The sequence below is a fragment of the Erythrolamprus reginae genome, chromosome 5 (assembly GCF_031021105.1).
Source record: "Erythrolamprus reginae isolate rEryReg1 chromosome 5, rEryReg1.hap1, whole genome shotgun sequence".
NCBI classification, from domain to species: domain Eukaryota; kingdom Metazoa; phylum Chordata; class Lepidosauria; order Squamata; family Dipsadidae; genus Erythrolamprus; species Erythrolamprus reginae.
Genome location: NC_091954.1, coordinates 94,920,104 through 94,941,123, shown reverse-complemented (window position 1 = coordinate 94,941,123; position 21,020 = coordinate 94,920,104). Strand labels below are relative to the sequence as shown.

General features: G+C 43.7%; 1 protein-coding gene across 2 annotated transcripts in view; it reads left to right on the top strand.

Annotated features, from left to right (window-relative positions):
- The window catches only part of IFT80 (intraflagellar transport 80), a 75,466-nt gene that overhangs the window by 34,155 nt on the left and 20,291 nt on the right, over nucleotides 1–21,020 (top strand). For both annotated transcript variants that reach the window (XM_070753540.1, XM_070753541.1), the window contains 3 exons: nucleotides 2,898–3,077; nucleotides 19,630–19,748; nucleotides 20,393–20,467. In XM_070753540.1, the coding sequence (XP_070609641.1) occupies nucleotides 2,898–3,077; nucleotides 19,630–19,748; nucleotides 20,393–20,467 (374 nt within the window). The remainder of the gene's footprint in view (nucleotides 1–2,897; nucleotides 3,078–19,629; nucleotides 19,749–20,392; nucleotides 20,468–21,020) is intronic.

The following is a 21,020-nucleotide window of genomic DNA, read 5'->3' as shown; positions in this document are numbered from 1 at the left end:
ATTATCTTAGACTAGTCAAGAAAGTACAGCAAATACAGTACTGTATAAGCACAATTTTTAAAAAAACCCTTGCACTTGCATCTGTTTTATATTAAGTTCTCTATCTGGTATAGCAGGAAATCTGTTTCTGGTAGAGTAGACTCTGGTTTTAACTGAGATAGCTATCTGGTTCTCTGGGAGAGCTTTTGGCACTTCATGTCAACCTTTAGAAGTAATCTGAAAGAAGGCCTGTCCATTTAGCAACTTTATGAAGTTCATCTTCAATTCAATTGTACAAAGCTGAATCAGCCATGCAGTTGTCACCCACATATGTTTACCAATCAGCTAAAATACTTAAGAAACAGACAGATTTATGTTTTCACTGCACAGGAATGTGGCAGGAGGAAAAAAAGGCATGGACCCCACTAATATTCCACAACTGCTAAATGAGGTTTCTTATGTGAGTAAACAAAGTGAATTTTCTGCAAAAAAAAAATCCCTTCAGATTTCTGTCCTATATACTGAAGATTGTCATACAAAAGATAGCAAACTGGTTTTCTGCTACTATATATCAGGGATTAGTACAATACAGAATACATTTTGATTGAACAATGAAATAAATGTCCTAACAGTAAGATATAATCACAGTAATTTATTTCACTAAGTTTTGTTTTCCAGTTTGTACTTGAGAGAGGCAATTTTTGTAACAATAATACCTTTTGGTCTATGGTCCTAGGAAATAGATTTTGTTATATTGCTGTCATGCACAAAATAAACAGCAGTGACATAATTCTTCTAGTTAATTTAAGAGAGGACATTGAGTTGTTAAATGAAATACGAAGTGTCTGAATGTGTATGTATATAATGCTATTTATGTAAACTATATAATGCATTCTTTTTAATTGGTCCAAAGAAAGAATAAACCATGGTTTCCAAGTGCAATTTTTGGCTTCTCATGTTAGAAACATTTTATGTAACAGCATTTGATTATTATCTCTGTTTTCTCTCTGTACTTGAGGGTCCTTTTAGACAACAGAGAATTGTGTTTGTGGGGGAAACAGAAAATAGCTCTTTTTAAAATATTATTTTACTGTATACCCAGTTACCATCCATTGATATATCTTTGAAGTACTCTGCTTGATGTATGTGCCCTACTTCATGTATGATAATATCTCTGTATTTAATATCATTTCCTTACAATAAAACACCTGCTTAGAAACCACAAAGAAAGCTCTTCCCCTATGAACTTTCTCACCTCACATATTTACAGAAATGTTTCGCAATATTACTGTTTCATTGATTAACTAATTTTGAGCCTCCTCTTTCCTTGCACTGGCCATGCACCCTGCTGATGAGCGGCTGGCTGGCACTACACTGATGTGTCCCACTGCTGCCTTTTGGAGCAGAACTCTGCAAGCCTTGTTTAACAGATTAACAAAGTCAGAAGGGACCTTGCTAGTCCAATCCTCTGCCCAAGAAGGAGATCCTACATCTGCTTCTATCTAGGATCAAACTCACAACCCCACCTCTAGGCCACAGCAGCTGGTTGTGCCATTTCATGCATGAACAGCACCACCACTGCAAGCTTCATCATACCAGCACAGTTAGCATCCTGCTACTCACGGCTGTGCCAGTATGTCAAACCTCACAGCAGTGCTTCAGTTTGTGCATGCAATAGCACAACAAGCTTTGCAGAGTCCTGCTCCAAGAAGCAGCAGCAGTAGCGTGACGAGTCTCCCAAAGATTCATTTTTTGCATCTCCCACAACTTCATATGTGCAACCCTTTGCTCTTAGTGCCATGCCACCACCCAGCAACCAGGGCAACCAAAGGTAGGAATCTTGCCGGTGTTCTTAATACTCACCCGCCTGCCATTCATCCATCCCCTTCACCTGCAAATTCCCCCCCTGCTCTTGCCTCCGCGCCGTGTAGCCCCCGGCAGTTCTGGACACTGCATACCCCACCCTCCACACTTGCTACACTCAAAGGATGGTTTGCCTGTCTTCCAGTATGAATGGAATCACATATTCCAAATGAACTGCTTTGTTATATAGTTTTAACGAAGTTATGTCCTATTCTCCTGCTTCTGTGATCTATAAAGAATTTTCCCATCGATTGACAAACTTAAAATAAAATGTTTCTATTTTCCTCTGGCATTTTTGTATTTCCCCCCCTAAAATTTCAATTGACAAGACTTGGAAATAATATATATAATTTTGAAAGTCCATCAAGTATTTCTAGTGCCATCTTTTTTCATTTATTTTTTAAAAATAGGAACATTGTTAAATGGAAACTTTCACAGATGTACTACATTTAAAGTACTTTTGCCATTAAATACAATATTATTGTGTAATGGTAAATAAAAAAATGCTTTTGTGTGAAATGGTAGCAATCTTGTAGTTTTGCTTTTATTCACCTAGCCCAAGGGTAGGCAAAGCTGGCTCTTCTATTACTTATGGACTTCAACTCCCAGAATTCCTGAACCAATCATGCTAGCTCAGGAATTCCGGGAGTTGAAGTCTACAAGTCTTAAAGCTGTCAAGTTTGAAGTTTGTAAAAAGTGTACATGGTTGTAAAAAGTGTACATGTTTTTTTAGATTATTCTGCTTCACTGGTATTTTGTTAAAAATACTGTATATTATCACATTATTTGGTTCAGAATACTTTTTCCCCTGTTTCCTCTTCTAAAATCTAGATGCATCTTATATTCCCAAAAATACGGTATTTGCCTTTGTTGTCTATTATTATTTTGTTGTAATTCATGTCTTTGCTTTAAAACAACAAAATGAAAATGGATACATTTACAGTGCTATTAATCGTGTACAATATGTGTAACAAACATAATGTTTATTACATGTTTTATGTATTACACTATAGGAATTTCTAATTTTTAATTATTATTATTTAAATATTTTACAGTGGTCCTATGCTTTAGAGAAACCAAACACTGGCAGCATATTCAATATTGCTTGGTCTACTGATGGTACACAATTAGCTGGGGCTTGTGGAAACGGACATGTGATTTTTGCCCATGTTGTGGAACAGCGCTGGGTATGGAAAAACTTTGGAATAACATTGACTAAGAGAAGAACCATGGAGGTAAGTGTTGGCTATCTAAAGCTTGGTGTACAGTGGATTATTTTTAAACACAATTTTTCCCTCCAAAGTGATACTTTTAGATATGATTTTTGTGGTTAAAAGACTTGAATAGGAGATTTTGTTTTGGAATTTACTTGTATTAACTCAATATGTTGTTCATGAAGTTAACATATTACCATTTAGCTAAGTAGTAAAACACCCTTCAGCATGTCCCTAACTGGAATGTGTATGTTAGTTCATGCATTTATGAACATAGGCAAATGTTTAAACATAGAATGATTCCGCTCCAGTCTGGTATACTCTAGAGCCGGGATGATGAACCTATGACATGTGTGCCATAAGTGGCATGTGGAGCCATTTCTACAGGCACGCGAGTCATTGACCAGCTCAGCTCCCCTATGCCTATGCAACTGCCTTCTGCTGGCCAGTGATTTTCGGGTCAATTAAGTTTATGATTTCTCCTCACTTTCTGCGGCCCATGCCTTCCCCGGTCTCTGGATATTCCATCCCAGCGCTATTTGGGCATGCAAAGCTTTGCGCTCCTCCCAGTTTCATTTGGGGATGGGAAGCTTTTTCTCCCCCACCCCTTCCAGTTCTGGGGAAAGAGGCTTTTCCCCCTTCCCAGCTTTGTTTGGGGAAAGAGGTCCCCCCCCCGCCAGCTCTGTTTGGGCATGGGAGGCTTTTCCCCTCTCCCACCGCTGTTTTGGGATCTGAGGCCAAAACAGGATTCATGAATGCATGCTCAGTGGGCCTCATGTGCAGGGGTAGGACATAGGGGTGAGCATTGCATTTGTGTGGGCACTGGCACATGTGGGACATTGCACACGTGCATACTTTCCGCACCCAAGTTGGAAAAAGTTTGCCATTACTGCTCTAGAGTACATGAAATGTGTATTCCAGCCTAGATTGATGCTTTCACTGGCTAGAAAGTCAGAATCAAAAATATTTTTTAATATTGGAAATAGTTTTGTAACTATTGGAAATATTACATTGTAACTATTGGAAATAGTTTGAAAACAAAGTCAGTACTTTGGAAGCAATAACATATACAGTACTGTACTCCATGTTTGAAAACTTTGTTGCTTTTTTTCAAAGCCTTATTTGTATGCAGTACAGCTGTGGTTTATCATTATAGCAGCTGCAGTATTGTTGGCTGTTACTGAAGTGCTGGTTTTCTTTTGTACTGTTTTTTACTAAGGGCAGGTGTAAAAGGTACCTGTTTTCTTTTATTTAAAAATCATGGTAAAGTAAATTACCATACATTTTCCCAAACCATAATTAAACATATATATTTCTATAGAATGTTGGTGGATATTATAATTGCTTTCAACAAGGTGTAATACTCATCACTTGTTTTATTACTGGATACTTGCAGTAAGCTTGACTTGAGAACAGTTTTCTTGTGTACTGCTAAAATCAGCCTATAGATAGCTACAGCAAAAATTAAAGAGGCCCTTCATTAAAAAATTTAAATAAAATATTTTGGGGCGAGAGCATTTTTAAAGTTACATTTATGGGTCCCAAATACATGGCTTTACTTAAAAATTGGTTTTTATCAGAATTATCCTACAGTAAACTGATCCAGCTCTATCCAGAAATATAAAATAGTATTTCATCTGGCAAATGAGCTAGATTCCCCAGAAAGTCAGTGACTATCACTGGAAGATAATACACAACTTCTGAATTTCATATTTAGAATAGGAATTTAGACCAGATTTTTTATCCTGGTTCCCAACATTAGACTCTCCAAGTCTCTAATTAAGCATTTAAAATCATTTGGCATTTTTGATGCTGGTCATATAATAGGAATATTCACTGGATGGAATATTATGAGTCATTGTCTGGAAATACAGAGAACAAATTTGTTAGGTAAAAATGTTTTATATTCACTTCCAGCCATAAAATTGTAATAAATGAATATGATAAACTCTGTATTTAGAGTTGTGTTTTACTTATAAAAATATATGAGCAACCTGTACAATTAAATCTTTATTAGTAAAGTATACTACAGTGGTGCCTCTACCTAAGAACGTCTCTACTTAAGAACTTTTCTACATAAGAACTGGGTGTTCAAGATTTCCCCCCCCCTCTTCTTAAGAATCAATTTCTATTTAAGAACCCAAGCCTGGAAAAATTTCCCAGGAAATTTGAGAGCAGCATGAAGGCCCGGCCAGTTTCCTGCCACTCCCCCAGAGTGAACAAAGTATTTTCTTTTCTCTGGGCGCTTGGAGAGGGAATAAGCCACTGCACTCTTGTGACTCCCTTGCGCTGCCTCCCATATACCTGGCACAAGGTTGCCTCCCGGAGAGTCTAGACGTGGAAAGTTAAAAGGGGGTGCTTCGCCCTGGCTGGATCAACTTGGCTTCAGCCAAACTGAGGAATCACCACAGTGAAGGAAAGGCGTCGGCTACAAAGTGAGCAAGCGAGAGGAGAGCCCTTCAGCATGGGGAGGAAGCAGGTAGCAGCAGCAGCAGCAGCCGCCTTTCGGTCAAAGGAGTGGGAGGTTCCCCCCTCTCGCCTGCCTGGGTTTTTCTCTCTGGTGCAGTGTATGGGAGGCAGCCTCGCGCCAGGTGTATGGGAGGTGCATGCTCCTTGCCACCTCAGAGTCCCTCTTTTTTTTTTTAAGCCTTAAAGTTTTGGATTTTTTTTATTCCCCTCACCTCACCTCCTTCCTTCAGCAGCGACTGTCCTCCTCTTCTTATTCTTACTCCTCCTCCCACCCAAATTCCGAGCTTTTATTTATTTCCTAATGGGTTTGCACACATTATTTGCTTTTACATTGATTCCTATGGGAAAAATTGCTTCTACTTACAAACTTTTCTACTTAAGAACCTGGTCACAGAACGAATTAAGTTCTTAAGTAGAGGTACCACTGTACTAATATTACATATGAATGTTAGGTATACATGTTATTGGTCATTGGATTACTTTAGTTTTTATTTGGCAAGTAGTGCTTCTCTCTCTCATTAATATTTTTATAATTTTGTTTCTATATTTCTGTAAATAGAATGCCATTGCTAAATGAAAGTGGCTCATTTTTCTATTTATTAAATAACATCAATATTTCACCTATTCTTACTCGTTATCATTGTTTTTTGTAAGAAATGCTAACTATTTTTATTTTTCAAATGTTAACTTTTTGCAAAGGTTTTGTTGAAGCTATTGATTAATTGATTTGATTTGATTGCCACCTATCTCTCCTGAAAGTGATTGATCCTTCATATTAAATGCACCAACCTTTAATACATGTCTACTCAGAAATAGATCCAGTTTAATATCCTTTGAAAATAGAAATATGTGGGATGGATGATCCTACAAGATAGGTTCATAATTGGTTTAAGAACAAAGCTCAGTATGTGATCTTTAATAGTTTCAAGTCAAATAGAATCAAGTATCCAGTGGGTACCTCAGATTTCTATCCTGGGCCTAGTGCTCTCTTTTTCATAAAGACGTAGGTGATGGGATAAATAGGGTGCTCATCCAGTTGGCAAATAACACAAAATCGATAGGGAAGTACAGTGATCCCCCGGTTATTGCGTCCCCAACCATTGCGAACAGGGTAATTTGCGATTTTTGAACCCGGAAGTCAAAACACCATCTACGCATGCGTGCCCTTTTCTTCTATGGGCACGCATGCGTAGATGGGGCCCGGCAGATCAGCTGCTGGGCGGCTTCCCTGGGTCTTCCCCCTCTTGCTGGCGGGAGGGCGAGCAGCGGGCATCAGCAAGGAGTTTCCCCACCGCCCACGCAAACTCCTCGCTGCCGCCCGCCCTTCGCCCGCCCACGCCGTTCATTCTCGCCGCTTTCGAGCTGAGTCCTGAAGCGAATTCGCTCCAGGACTCAGCTCGAAAGCGCCGAGAGCCAGCGCGGAGAAGCCGTTCGCTGGCGCTGGCTCTCGGCGCTTTTGAGCTGAGTCCTGAAGCGAATTCGCTCCAGGACTCAGCTTGAAAGCGGCGACAGCCAGCGCGGAGAAGCCGTTCGCTGGTGCTGGCTGTCGGCGCTTTTGAGCTGAGTCCTGAAGCGAATTCGCTCCAGGACTCAGCTCGAAAGCGCCGAGAGCCAGCGGGGACAAGCCGTTCGCTGGCGCTGGCTGTCGGTGCTTTTGAGCTGAGTCGTGAAGCGAATTCGCTCCAGGACTCAGCTCGAAAGCGCCGAGAGCCAGCGGGGACAAGCCGTTCGCTGGCGCTGGCTGTCGGCGCTTTTGAGCTGAGTCCTGAAGCGAATTCGCTCCAGGACTCAGCTTGAAAGCGGCGACAGCCAGCGCGGAGAAGCCGTTCGCTGGTGCTGGCTGTCGGCGCTTTTGAGCTGAGTCCTGAAGCGAATTCGCTCCAGGACTCAGCTCGAAAGCGCCGAGAGCCAGCGGGGACAAGCCGTTCGCTGGCGCTGGCTGTCGGTGCTTTTGAGCTGAGTCGTGAAGCGAATTCGCTCCAGGACTCAGCTCGAAAGCGCCGAGAGCCAGCGGGGACAAGCCGTTCGCTGGCGCTGGCTGTCGGCGCTTTTGAGCTGAGTCCTGAAGCGAATTCGCTCCAGGACTCAGCTCGAAAGCGGCGACAGCCAGCGCGGAGAAGCCGTTCGCTGGCGCTGGCTGTCGGCGCTTTTGAGCTGAGTCCTGAAGCGAATTCGCTCCAGGACTCAGCTCGAAAGCGCCGAGAGCCAGCGGGGACAAGCCGTTCGCTGGCGCTGGCTGTCGGCGCTTTTGAGCTGAGTCCTGAAGCGAATTCGCTCCAGGACTCAGCTCTAAAGCGGCGACAGCCAGCGCGGAGAAGCCGTTCGCTGGCGCTGGCTGTCGGCGCTTTTGAGCTGAGTCCTGAAGCGAATTCGCTCCAGGACTCAGCTCGAAAGTGCCGAGAGCCAGCGCCAGCGCACGGCTTGTCCGCCGCCTGCCTGCCCGCTAGCGAGGAGCCGAAGATTGGGGGCGGCGCGGCTGTTTTAAAATGTCGCCGCCGGCATGGGGGGCTTGCCAGCACCCCCCGGACCCCCAACCCGGGTTTGGGGGGCTGCTAGGAAGCCCCCCATGCCGGCGGCGACGTTTTAAAACAGCCGCGCCGCCCCCAATCTTCGGCTCCTCGCTAGCGCTGCGGGAGTAAAAACACCATCTGCACATGCGCAGATGGTGTTTTTACTTCCGCAGCGCTACTTCGCGAAAACCCGCTTGTTGCGGGGGGTCCTGGAACGGAACCCTCGCAAGGAGCGGGGGATCACTGTACTGTTAACACTTCAGAAGAATCTTGCTAAGCTTGAACAATTAGCTCCAGCCAACAACATGCAATTTATCAATTGGAATATAAGGTTTTGTACTGAGGTAAAAAAAAAAAAAAAGTACCAGTACAATATAGGTGGTATCTGGCTTGTAAATAGTACTGTGAAAAAGATGTAAGTGTCCTTGTAGGCCACAGATTAAGCATGAGCCAGCAATGTGCTGGATCTGCCAAAAATTGCTAATGAGATCATAGGAAGTTCTGTGCTGCACTAGTCAGATCACACTTGAAATACCATATTTGGTTCTTCTCATGATAATTCAGGGAGGACCCTGGGGAACTGGAAACAGTACAAGGAGCAACAAAGATGATGAGGTGGTTGGAGGCTAATCATTTTGAAAAATAGTTAAAGGATATTGATACCTATATTTTATATATTCTATATTTTCTATTTGTATTTACTTCTTTTATTAGTATTTTAACTGTAGTATTTTAATTAATTGATTTATATTTTAACTAAATTATTGGGGGGGTGTTTTATTGATGGATAACTGGGATGGGCATAGGGTGTATGGAGCAAATGATTGGTATGGATGGGGCGGATGGGATGGGTGGGATCATAGTATGGGTGAAATGAATGGGAGTGATGTAAATAATACACTAGGCCAACCTGGCGCTGGAGAGGCGGGAGGGGGAGGGGCGGCTATCTCTGGGGTGACAGAGGGTCAGGATATCTCAGTGCTGCTGGGGAGAGGCAGATATGGCGGGAGTCACGGAGCTAGCCGTTACAGGGGAAGGAGGGATCGTTGCTTAATAACGATCCCTTGTTCCGGCTCCGTGAGCTCAACCCAGAATACTGGTGATGAGTGTATATCTGGCCCTGGGCTCAGGTTGCTGCTACTCAATGCCAGGTCGGTGGTAAATAAAGCTCTCCTCATCCGGGATTTGATCCTGGATGAGGAGGCCGACCTGGCATGTGTAACTGAAACCTGGCTGGGCCCAGAGGGAGGAGTTCCTCTCTCTGAAATTTGCCCAGCCGGGTTTCAGATATGGCATCAACCTCGACCCCGGGGAAGGGGGGGAGGAGTGGCTATTATAGCCAGGGAGAGCCTCTGCCTGCGTAGACTCGTTGCTCCGGAGATTGCGGGTTGTGAGTCCCTCCTGGTGAAGTTGGACTTAGGGGTTCAGGTGGGCTTGTTTCTCACGTACCTGCCTCCCAGCTGCGTGGCACAAGCCCTGCCTGTGCTGCTCGAGGAGGTAGCCGGGCTGGCGGTGGGGTTCCCTAGACTTATTGTCTTGGGAGACCTCAACCTGCCGTCGCTCGGCGAATCCTCTGGATTGGCACAGGAGTTCATGGCCACCATGACAGCCATGGACCTGACCCAAGTAGTTCAGGGTCCGACTCATGAGGGGGGGGCACTCACCCGACATGGTATTCCTCTCTGAGCAACTGAGTAATGGTCTGAGACTAAGGGGCTTAGAAGTGTTGCCTTTGTCATGGTCAGACCATTTTCTACTGCGGCTTGACTTCCTGGCTCCAATCCTCCCCCGCAGGGAGGCGGAACCAATTAAGATGTTCCGCCCCAGACGCCTGATGGATCCAGAAGGCTTTCAGAAGGCGCTTGGGGTTCTTCCAGATACACTCGTCCGCAGTCCGGCAGAGTCTCTGGCTGAGGCCTGGAACAAGGCGGCAGCAGAGGCCCTTGACCGTATTGCGCCGTTGCGACCTCTCCGTGGCGCTAGACCCCGTAGAGCTCCATGGTTCAACGAGGAGCTCCGGGAGTTGAAGCGCCAGAAGAGACGTCTAGAGAAGCGATGGAGGAAGAGTAAGTCCGAATCCGATCGAACACTTGTAAGAGCCTTTATTAAGACTTACAAAGTGGCGCTCAAGGCGGCAAGATGCGCGTATCATTCCGCCTTGATTGCATCAGCGGAATCCCGCCCGGCCGCTCTGTTTAGGGTGACCCGCTCCCTTCTTAATCAGGGGGGAGTTGGGGAGCCCTTACAGAGTAGTGCCGAGGACTTTAACACGTTTTTCGCTGATAAAATCGCTCGGATCCGGGCCGATCTCGACTCCAATTGTAAAACAGAGTCGACTGACAACGAGTCAGTCGAGGTGACTGGGGCTAAACGTCTTTGTCCATCTGTCTGGGAGGAGTTTGACTTGGTGACACCTGATGAAGTGGACAAGGCCATTGGAGCTGTGAGTTCTGCCACCTGTTCACTGGATCCGTGTCCCTCTTGGTTGGTTTCGGCCGGCCGAGAGGTGACACGGAGCTGGGCCCAGGAGATTACCAACGCTTCCTTGGGGAGGGGAGTCTTTCCAACACTCTATAAAGAAGCGCTCGTGCACCCCCTCCTCAAGAAGCCCTCCCTGGACCCAGCCGTACTCAATAACTACCGTCCAGTCTCCAACCTTCCCTTCATGGGGAAGGTTGTCGAGAAGGTGGTGGCACTCCAGCTCCAGCGGTCCTTGGAAGAAGCCGATTATCTAGGTCCCCAGCAGTCGGGTTTCAGGCCCGGATACAGCACGGAAACTGCTTTGGTCGCGTTGATGGATGATCTCTGGCGGGCCCGGGACAGGGGCTTGTCCTCTGTCCTGGTGCTTCTTGACCTCTCAGCGGCTTTCGATACCATCGACCATGGTATCCTTCTGCGCCGGCTGGAGGGGTTGGGAGTGGGAGGCACTGTGCTCCAGTGGTTCTCCTCCTACCTCTCCGGTCGGTCGCAGTCGGTGTTAGTGGGGGGTCAGAGGTCGACCTCTAGGTTTCTCCCTTGTGGGGTGCCTCAGGGGTCGGTCCTCTCCCCCCTGCTATTTAACATCTACATGAAACCGCTGGGTGAGATCATCCAAGGGCATGGGGTGAGGTATCATCAATATGCCGATGATACCCAGTTATACATCTCCACCCCATGTCCAGTCAACGAAGCAGCGGAAGTGATGTGCCGGTGCCTGGAGGCTGTTGGGGCCTGGATGGGTGTCAACAAACTCAAACTCAATCCAGACAAGACGGAGTGGCTGTGGGTCTTGCCTCCCAAGGACAATTCCATCTGTCCGTCCATCACCCTGGGGGGAGAAACATTGACCCCCTCAGAGAGGGTTCGCAACTTGGGCGTCCTCCTCGATCCACAGCTCACATTAGAGAAACATCTTTCAGCTGTGGCGAGGGGGGCGTTTGCCCAGGTTCGCCTGGTGCATCAGTTGCGACCCTATTTGGACCGGGAGTCACTGCTCACAGTCACTCATGCCCTTATCACCTCGAGGCTCGACTACTGTAACGCTCTCTACATGGGGCTACCTTTGAAAAGTGTTCGGAAACTTCAGATCGTGCAGAATGCAGCTGCGAGAGCAATCATGGGCTTTCCCAAATATGCCCATGTTACACCAACACTCCGCAGTCTGCATTGGTTGCCGATCAGTTTCCGGTCAGAATTCAAAGTGTTGGTTATGACCTATAAAGCCCTTCATGGCACCGGACCAGATTATCTCAGGAACCGCCTTCTGCCGCACGAATCCCAGCGGCCAGTTAGGTCCCACAGAGTGGGTCTTCTCCGGGTCCCGTCAACGAAACAATGCCACTTGGCGGGACCCAGGAGAAGAGCCTTCTCTGTGGCGGCCCCGGCCCTCTGGAACCAACTCCCCCCAGAGATTAGAATTGCCCCTACCCTCCTTGCCTTTCGTAAGCTACTCAAAACCCACCTCTGCCGCCAGGCATGGGGGAATTAAGACCTCTTCTCCCCCTAGGCTGATACAACTGTATGTATGGTATGTTTGTACGTATGTTGGTTTTATACATTAGGGGGTTTTAAGTTAGTTTTTAGTATTGGATTTTTACTGTATATTGTTTATGACTGTTGTTAGCCGCCCCGAGTTTTCGGAGAGGGGCGGCATATAAATCCAATAAATGAAATGAAATGAAATGATATGTTTAACCTAAAGAAACCAAGATCTAGGGGAGACATGATAGCAGTCTTCGAATACTAGAAAAATTGTCATAAAGAATATGATGGGAATTTATTCTCCATAGCTCCCTAAGGTAGAACAAGAACAGCAGGTACAGGCGTTACAGAGGGATATTCTAAAGTTAATAAGGAAGAATTTCCTATCTTGCAGGCTATTAAGCAGTGGGACCTCCTAAAATCGTGGGAGCTTATTGGAGGTTTTCAAGCAAAGGTTGGACAGCCATTTGTCTGGGAGGGTGGGATTATAAAACTGCTAAACGCTCTCCAACTATGATACTATGATACAGTGGAACTTACTTCCCAATAAATACTTCAGGAAGGCAGTCTGTAAGTTCCAGTTGCCTATGACTTCCTTGCAATTATATAAAAATGAGCTATTCTTTCTGCAAAACTGGGCAGATTTTCTTTCAAGAATTTCCCAAGATTTTTCTTATGTATTAATTAAATCCTTAATACCAGCAGTACGAAGCCAAATATAGTAACTATTTATAATATGATTTGGTGATTTTATTTTTAACATTTTGAAAATCTGTATTGTGACAAATAGTTGTTTTAGATAGATCCAAGGGCTTTGTGCCTAGTCATATGCACTGGAGTCTCTTTGGAGAGCCAATGTGTAATAGTGCTTAATAATGTGGACTATGGCCAGGGACACTCAGCTTCAAATCCATTCTTTGACATGGGAGTTCAGTGAGTGGTTTTGGGCCAGTCAAAACTATCCAGTAGTTCAGCGACCTCCACCATTCATCCCATGAAGTGAGGGAGGGGCGAAATAAAATAACACACATTCCTTCATTCTTCTGCACGAAAGTTAATTTATTAACATTAGTCTGGTAGTTTAGAAAAAAATGTTTCCAAGTGTTGAGCGGTGATAAGGAAACATTGATTATAAATTCTGCAGGCAGAAAGGGGTTCACCTGAAAGCCTATTCTCAGTTGGTTGCGTAATAGTCCAGGAATGGGTTGATAGAATCTGATCTGCCCAATTACTGAGTCTATGTTTTTCAGCCACTCATCCTTGCCTCTCTGCGCATGCACATAAAGTGATGGCTGAAAAGGAGACTTGCACAAAATGTTAGAGACAAGGCAGCTCCAGATCCCAGGAGTATTCTGTAGGGTGGGACTGGACTATTAATTATTTAATTTAATTTAATTTAATTTAATTACTGATTGATTGATTGGATTTGTATGCCGCCCCTCTCCGGAGACTCGCAACCAACTGAGACTAGGCATTCAGGTGAACCAAAGCCCCTTCTCCAGTATGGTTGCAAAATAGTCCAGGAATAGGAAATACCAAAGCCTGGTATCCCTAAAGACAGATAGCCATTGGGACTGGAGCCCTCACGGCTAAGTGGACCTATTGCAAAACCCTCTTCTCAGAAAAAGCTTTCGCCTAAGTGAAGACATCCAACATGTAAGGAGATGGATTGGCCCAAGTGGCCACCCTGCAGATAGTCTCAAGATACCAGATACCCTCGAGGGGAACCTAGAAAAGAAACATAGAAACATAGAAACATAGAAGTTTGACGGCAGAAAAAGACCTCATGGTCCATCTAGTCTGCCCTTATACTATTTTCTGTATTTTATCTTAGGATGGATATATGTTTATCCCAGGCATGTTTAAATTCAGTTACTGTGGATTTATCTACCACATCTGCTGGAAGTTTGTTCCAAGGATCTACTACTCTTTCAGTAAAATAATATTTTCTCATGTTGCTTTTGATCTTTCCCCCAACTAACTTCAGATTGTGTCCCCTTGTTCTTGTGTTCACTTTCCTATTAAAAACACTTCCCTCCTGGACCTTATTTAACCCTTTAATATATTTAAATGTTTCGATCATGTCCCCCCTTTTCCTTCTGTCCTCCAGACTATACAGATTGAGTTCATGAAGTCTTTCCTGATACGTTTTATGCTTAAGACCTTCCACCATTCTTGTAGCCCGTCTTTGGACCCGTTCAATTTTGTCAATATCTTTTTGTAGGTGAGGTCTCCAGAACTGAACACAGTATTCCAAATGTGGTCTCACCAGCATTCTATATAGTGGGATCATAATCTCCCTCTTCCTGCTTGTTATACCTCTAGCTATGCAGCCAAGCATCCTACTTGCTTTCCCTACCGCCTGACTGCACTGTTCACCCATTTTGAGACTGTCAGAAATCACTACCCCTAAATCCTTTTCTTTTGAAGTATTTGCCAACACTGAACTGCCAATACAATACTCAGATTGAGGATTCCTTTTCCCCAAGTGCATTATTTTACATTTGGAAACATTAAACTGCAGTTTCCATTGCTTAGACCGTTTATCTAGTAAAGCTAAATCATTTACCATATTACAGACGCCTCCAGGAATATCAACCCTATTGCACACTTTAGAGTCATCGGCAAATAGGCAAACCTTCCCTACCAAACCTTCCCCTATGTCACTCACAAATATATTAAAAAGAATAGGACCCAGAACAGATCCTTGTGGCACACCGCTTGTAACCTGACTCTGCTCAGAATACTCGCCATTAACAATAACTCTCTGATGTCTACGCTTCAGCCAGCTGCAAATCCATTGAACTATCCAGGGATTAAGTCCAATCTTCACTAATTTATCTATCAGCTCTTTATGTGGAACCGTATCAAAGGCTTTGCTGAAGTCCAGGTAGGCAATATCCACGGCACCACCTTCATCCAACACCTTTGTGACATAGTCAAAGAAATCAATGAGATTAGTCTGACATGATTTGCCTTCAGTAAAGCCATGCTGATTTGGGTCTAATAAGTTATTGTTTTTTAGGTGCTGATTTATCCTCTTTTTGAGTAGAGTCTCCATCATTTTAACTACAACTGATGTCAAGCTAACTGGCCTGTAGTTACCAGCTTCTTCTCTACTGCCCTTCTTGTGAATAGGCACAACACTGGCCATTCTCCAATCCTCAGGAACTTCTCCTGTTAACAAGGATTGGTTAAACAAATCAGTCAGGGGGGTAGTAATGACAGATCTGAGTTCTTTAAGAACTCTGGGGTGGATGCCATCTGGACCCATTGCCTTATTTATCTTTAATCGTTCAAGTTCTTCTAAGACATCGGCTTCTAAAATCACTGGAGCTGAATCCGTACAGCTGGATGTTCAGGCGTGTGGCGATCTACCTGGGGAGTCCCGAATCAGTGAAAAATGTCCTGAAACAAGGCGGAGTGAAGATGCCACTTGGTGTTGTTCACCGTTGTCCTGTTTAGATAATCTGCCTATATGTTTAGAGTTCTGGCAATGTGCTCTGCCCCCAGGGAGAGGACAGTCCATTCCGTCCACCGGCCTATCAACTGGTATTCCACCATGAGGTATTTGGATTGAGTCCTGCCCTGCCGGTTGATATGGGCCTTTATCAGGACATTGTCTGTCTGCAAGAGGGCTTGATGTCCCTGCAGTTGATTCTCAGAGTGCAGGAGGGGCAGGTAGATTGCCCATAACTCGTGCCAATTGATGCTGTTGGCTAAGTCTAAGTCTTGCTAAGACTGAGCTTTCAGAAGAAAGGAGGTGCCAGAAGAGAGCAACCATCACTAATCAGAATGGTGCCTCACATAGTGCCAGTTGAGAGCAACCGTCACGGAGTAGAATGGTGCCTTGCTTAGTGCCTGTGAATACCTGATTCCGACTAAGGAATGGACTGAGGGATTTTTAGAAGTCCAGACACACTGTGTGACAGTGAAGTAGTGCCAGTGGAGGTGGTACAAATCTGTGGCAGAGGGCTGGGCTTAAGATGAGCAAGCAGCTGGAAATGGCAACTACAGCCGCAGAAATAGGCCTCAGCTGGAAGAGTACCAAAAGGACAATAACAGTCCTAGAGGCCCGAATCGCCAGCACACAGTGGCGACAAGCCAACCACAGCCGAAATGTCTGAAGGACCTAGTGGCTTGTGTTGTGGTTCAGCCTGAGGCTGCTCAGGGACCGGCTGTGTCTTTGCTGGCTCCATGCCCGGAGAAGGATGACAGCGAAGAGGAGGGGGCTGAACAGTCGGACAGGGGAGAGGAAAGTCAGGAATGGGATGAAGGAGAACAGCATGAGAGCCCCGGGGGGGGGGGGGCTCTCCCCAGCCAGTAGCTTGGATTTATTAGGTGATGAAGCACAGGCCGTCATTGACATGCGACAGAGACATTCAGATCAAAGAAAGGAGCAATTAAAGAAGTATTATCAGCACTGAACTAGGAACAGCTGGGCTTGGGTGTGGTCCTCCTTAGCAGGGTTTAAAAGGCAGGCAAGCCCTTGAAGCCATGTGGAGTGTTATCAGTTGGAGCTACGGTGTCCTGCTTTGTTCTCGGTGTCTCTGTTCCTGGCTTGTGGCCCAGCAGTTTGGAAGACCCGTGGGAGGTGTAGGTCTGCTATCTACAGCCTCGTCTTGGCAGCAAGAATCCTGTATTGCTGCATGGACTTTTGCCTTCGTGGATATATCTGAAGATACAGCATTTTTCTGTTTGTAAGGACATTTTCTGTTACCTGTGTTTTTCTTGAATTTTATAAACTGCCTTTGCCTTTTACCGGTGTGTCTGGCTTCTATTTTTGGGTTGGTATTGGCTTCCGGAGTGACCCAGACAGAACAGCTTGTAAATGTCCTTCCCCCCCCCCCCCCCGCAATAGGATTAATTCAGAGAGTCCAAATTGGTGGGAATAAACCTGAATCCAGAAGTCTTGATTCCAGGAATGGTTTTGCTAGAGGTGAAACTTCCAAGATGCCTGTTTCAGATCTGACTGAGTCAGAAACTGGGGCATGCGCGGAGAGGCAAGGAGGAGTTTCTGAAAAACATAGACTCAATAACTATGCAGATCAGACTGTAGCAACCCATTCCTGGACTACTTTGCAACCATACTGGAGAATATGGATATACAAAATGAGGCTCACCAGCAGTGGAATGTTTTATATCATTTTCCTCCGGAATGCTCTGATCTAGGTATTCTGGGGTGGTGTTATTCTGAAAGTACACTGAATAGAAAGTAGTTTGTAATGACTTAGATGTACTAAGCATTAGAGAATGTCCTGAATACTGTGAACCTTTCCAGAATATCCAGATAGGTCCATTCAAGGGGATAGAATGTCCTGGAGAAATCAGCAATACAGTGATCCCCCGGTTATTGCGTCCCCGACCATTGCGAACAGGGTAATTCGCGATTTTTCAACCCGGAAGTCAAAACACCATCTGTGCATGCGTGCCCTTTTTTCTATGGGCACGCATGCGTAGATGGTGCCCGGCAGATCAGCTGCTGGGCGGCTTCCCTGGGTCTTCCCCCTCTTGCTGGCGGGAGGGCGAGCAGCGGGCATCAGCAAGGAGTTTCCCCACCGCCCACGCAAACTCCGTTGTCTTCGGGACTCATTTGAAAGTCGCGCGGGTTTTTAAAAACATCCCCGCCGACATGGGGGGCTCGCTAGCACACCCCTGAACCCCCAACCCGGGTTAGGGGGGTGCTAGCGAGCCCCCCATGTCGGCGGGGACGTTTTAAAACACCCGCGCCGCCCCCAATCTTCGGCTCCTCGCTAGCGCTGCGGAAGTAAAAACACCATCTGCACATGCGCAGATGGTGTTTTTACTTCCGCAGCGCTACTTCGCGAAAACCCGCTCGTTGCGGGGGGTCCTGGAACGGAACCCTCGCAACGAGCGGGGGATCACTGTACTTTGTTAGCAGCGCTTCTCATTGCATATCCCTATGCAAAGCTCTTTCAACTTAATTATTTAATTAGTACCAGACTTAATTATTAACAGAATGTTTCAAGTGGCAGCAAATTTGGTGATCAGTTGTAAGCAGTGTTCCTGCAAACTCCAGAACATTATAAGTTCTATCAACCAGATTTTAAATCTCTGCGATCTGCAGAGGAAGAACATTGATTATATATGGATAGAATTCACTGGAGGTTTTTTTTAAATAAAAATGAAAGTTGAATGTAGATATAGGAAGAGATACAAGAAGAGTGTCTGTATGAGGATAATGTGAGTCCCACTCATGAAAAATTGATAATTCCCATGAGCCAAAGAAGTGTGGCAGGGTGTCCCAAAATAATAACAATAAAAGGAACATTGCAAATTTTAAAGGAAAAATGGATATACTGTATTATTATTTGGGAAAATGCCAAGGAAGGGAGATGTTTTAAGTTAGATTTAGCAAGGCTTCTTCTGTGTCATAGATACTTCCAGTAGGTGGTGCATTTTTTTAATGAACTAAAAAAGGTCAACTGAAATGCCACAATAGGATTGAGAGTGAGGAAAGGTTCACAGCCTACTTCTACTGCCATTTATACGTTAGCTTCGTTAAAATGCAATATTTTGCCCATTTAAACTTTTAGAAATTATCTGAGAGTAGTGGTTAAATTTTATAAATAAAAATAAATAGATCCTGTCATATGTACAAAAAATATTTTTGCCCGGTGGTTTGAATATTATAGTATATCAAGTCTTTTGTAAGTACAGTGTTCTCTCGATTTTCACGGGTTCGAACTTCCCGAATAGCCTATACCACGGTTTTTCAAAAATATTATTTAAAAAATACTTTGTGGGGTTTTTTTTCTATACCACGGTTTTTCCCTCCCAATGACGTCATACGTCATTGCCAAATTAATATTTTTTGCAAATAAATAACAAAAAATTTTATTCTTAATAAATAATTATGTTTATAAATATCAGGATCACTAAGTGTCTTATTCAATGGTGAGTACCAGTAACAATGGTGAGTAAATGGTTGTTAAGGGAATGGGAAATGGTAATTTAGGGTTTTAAAGTGTTAAGGGAAGGCTTGTGATACTGTTCATAGCCCAAAATGGTGTATTTACTTCCACATCTCTACTTCGCGGAAATTCGACTTTCGCGGGCGGTCTCGGAACGCGTCCCCCACAAAAATCGAGGGAACACTGTAGTCCTTTAGAATTTATAAGAGTATACAAAGTATCTATTTTTGAATTACCAATTTAAGCAGTCCCAACTTAAGTGACTACTTCAGAGGCTCCTCACATGCACAGTATACTCATTGTACAAGAAGAGAACAAAAAGTATGCATATGTAGAAACAGCTGAGAGAGCTTCTGACATAGCTGCCCAGAAAATATATGATTGCCTCGATATGATACTTTGCAAACACTCCTTTCATGGGATATACCCATCTCTGTACTGGCCATTATTAAGCTAGGTATTACATCAAAAGATTGAATCCTTTTTGTTTGATTTGGCTTGGTTTATTCTCTCTCAATATACTACATGGTCTTATTTTTAGACAATTGCTTGTAAGGTGTTTTTTTTTAAGTCTTTGAATTGCTAAATGCAATGCTGAAGAAATGATATATTTGTTTATATTTATAATAGTTCACATTAAAATTGAAATGCTCTACTTAAGCATTTAAGTTTAACTATGGTCTTTTAAAAAATTATTAGGTTCGTAATGTACTTAATGATGCAGTGGATTTGCTGGAATTTCGTGACAGAGTTATTAAAGCATCTTTGAATTTTGGTCATTTAGTAGTTTCAACATCTCTTCAGTGTTACATATTCTCGTAAGTAATTAGAATTGAAGAGATATGATCTGATAAATTGTAAATATATAATAACTTTGATGTGGTTTGATTTAGAGACGCAGCCAGAATTTAACAAATAAACTATGGTATAACACAATTACTCAATGATTGTATAATTGGAATTGACTGGGTATTCTTAGTTACCTATCAGCAAAGCCTTTGTAATGAACCCATATGGTTCATTACAATAAAAGAACTAGGTCTTTTAATGCAATTATGAATTATTTAGAACTCTTAATTGACCTTCTTAGCAAACTACTTCTGCCAAACCACTGAACTTTTTTTTAATGCAAAGTTCTTTTTAAATGGGTGGGTGTGCTGCTTTAAAGAAATATACAGGGTTCTTGTAGAAAACAACTCACATGTATCTATGTACATTTTTTGAATCACACTGCTTGTAACTAAACTGTTGTTATAATGATAACTAAATATACTGAAAAATACTGTAAAGGGCATTAAATAATCAATCTGTTTTTAAATCAGTAAAGTAAAAGTATTTACATATTTTACTTATTTTTGGCAATCTAAGCATATGTAGCCACCTTAGGGTTGTATATTCTGTGTAAATGAAGACATTTGTTAAATGTTTTGTTTAAATGAGTACTGCCTTCCCTTTATTTTAGAGTTAAAAACTGGAATACACCTTTAATCTTTGACCTCAAAGAAGGAACTGTCAGTTTAATTTTACAAGCAGAAAGGTATATATTTTAAATGTCTATTTAGACCATTTATTTTTATTAAAGTAAAATTTATTCAAATATCATTTCCATTTGTATTGGCTTCAATAGGGATTGATAAACCCATATTCCCTTTTTTTCTCTGAAGTAACAGATCAACCATGCTAAATGAACCTGACTATTTCTCCTATATTTGGAACTACAGAGCAGGAACAGTAATTTGTGTTGCTCATCTCTTTCCTCCCCCTCTCTTAAATGTAGGTGGTAGCCTACTATTTATTTTAGGACTGTCACTTGGTGGTTGTAACTTGAGAGCTAAAGCAAATGTCTGCTATATCTTCCTAGCAGGAAAAGGATGACAGTGGCTTGTGCAAAAAGATATATTGGTATTAACATTTGCCTAATTGCCTGCTGGAGATGATTGGAGCTCTAACTTGTTGTGACAGGCTTTCATCCTTATTTATTTGGAGTTAGAGAGGAGCATTATTGGGGCGGGGGAGCTTGCTTCTTGCTAGAAAGGCTTGTCTCAGTTTAGCATTGCCCACTGAATGCTTATTTTACCAAGTCTCCTTCC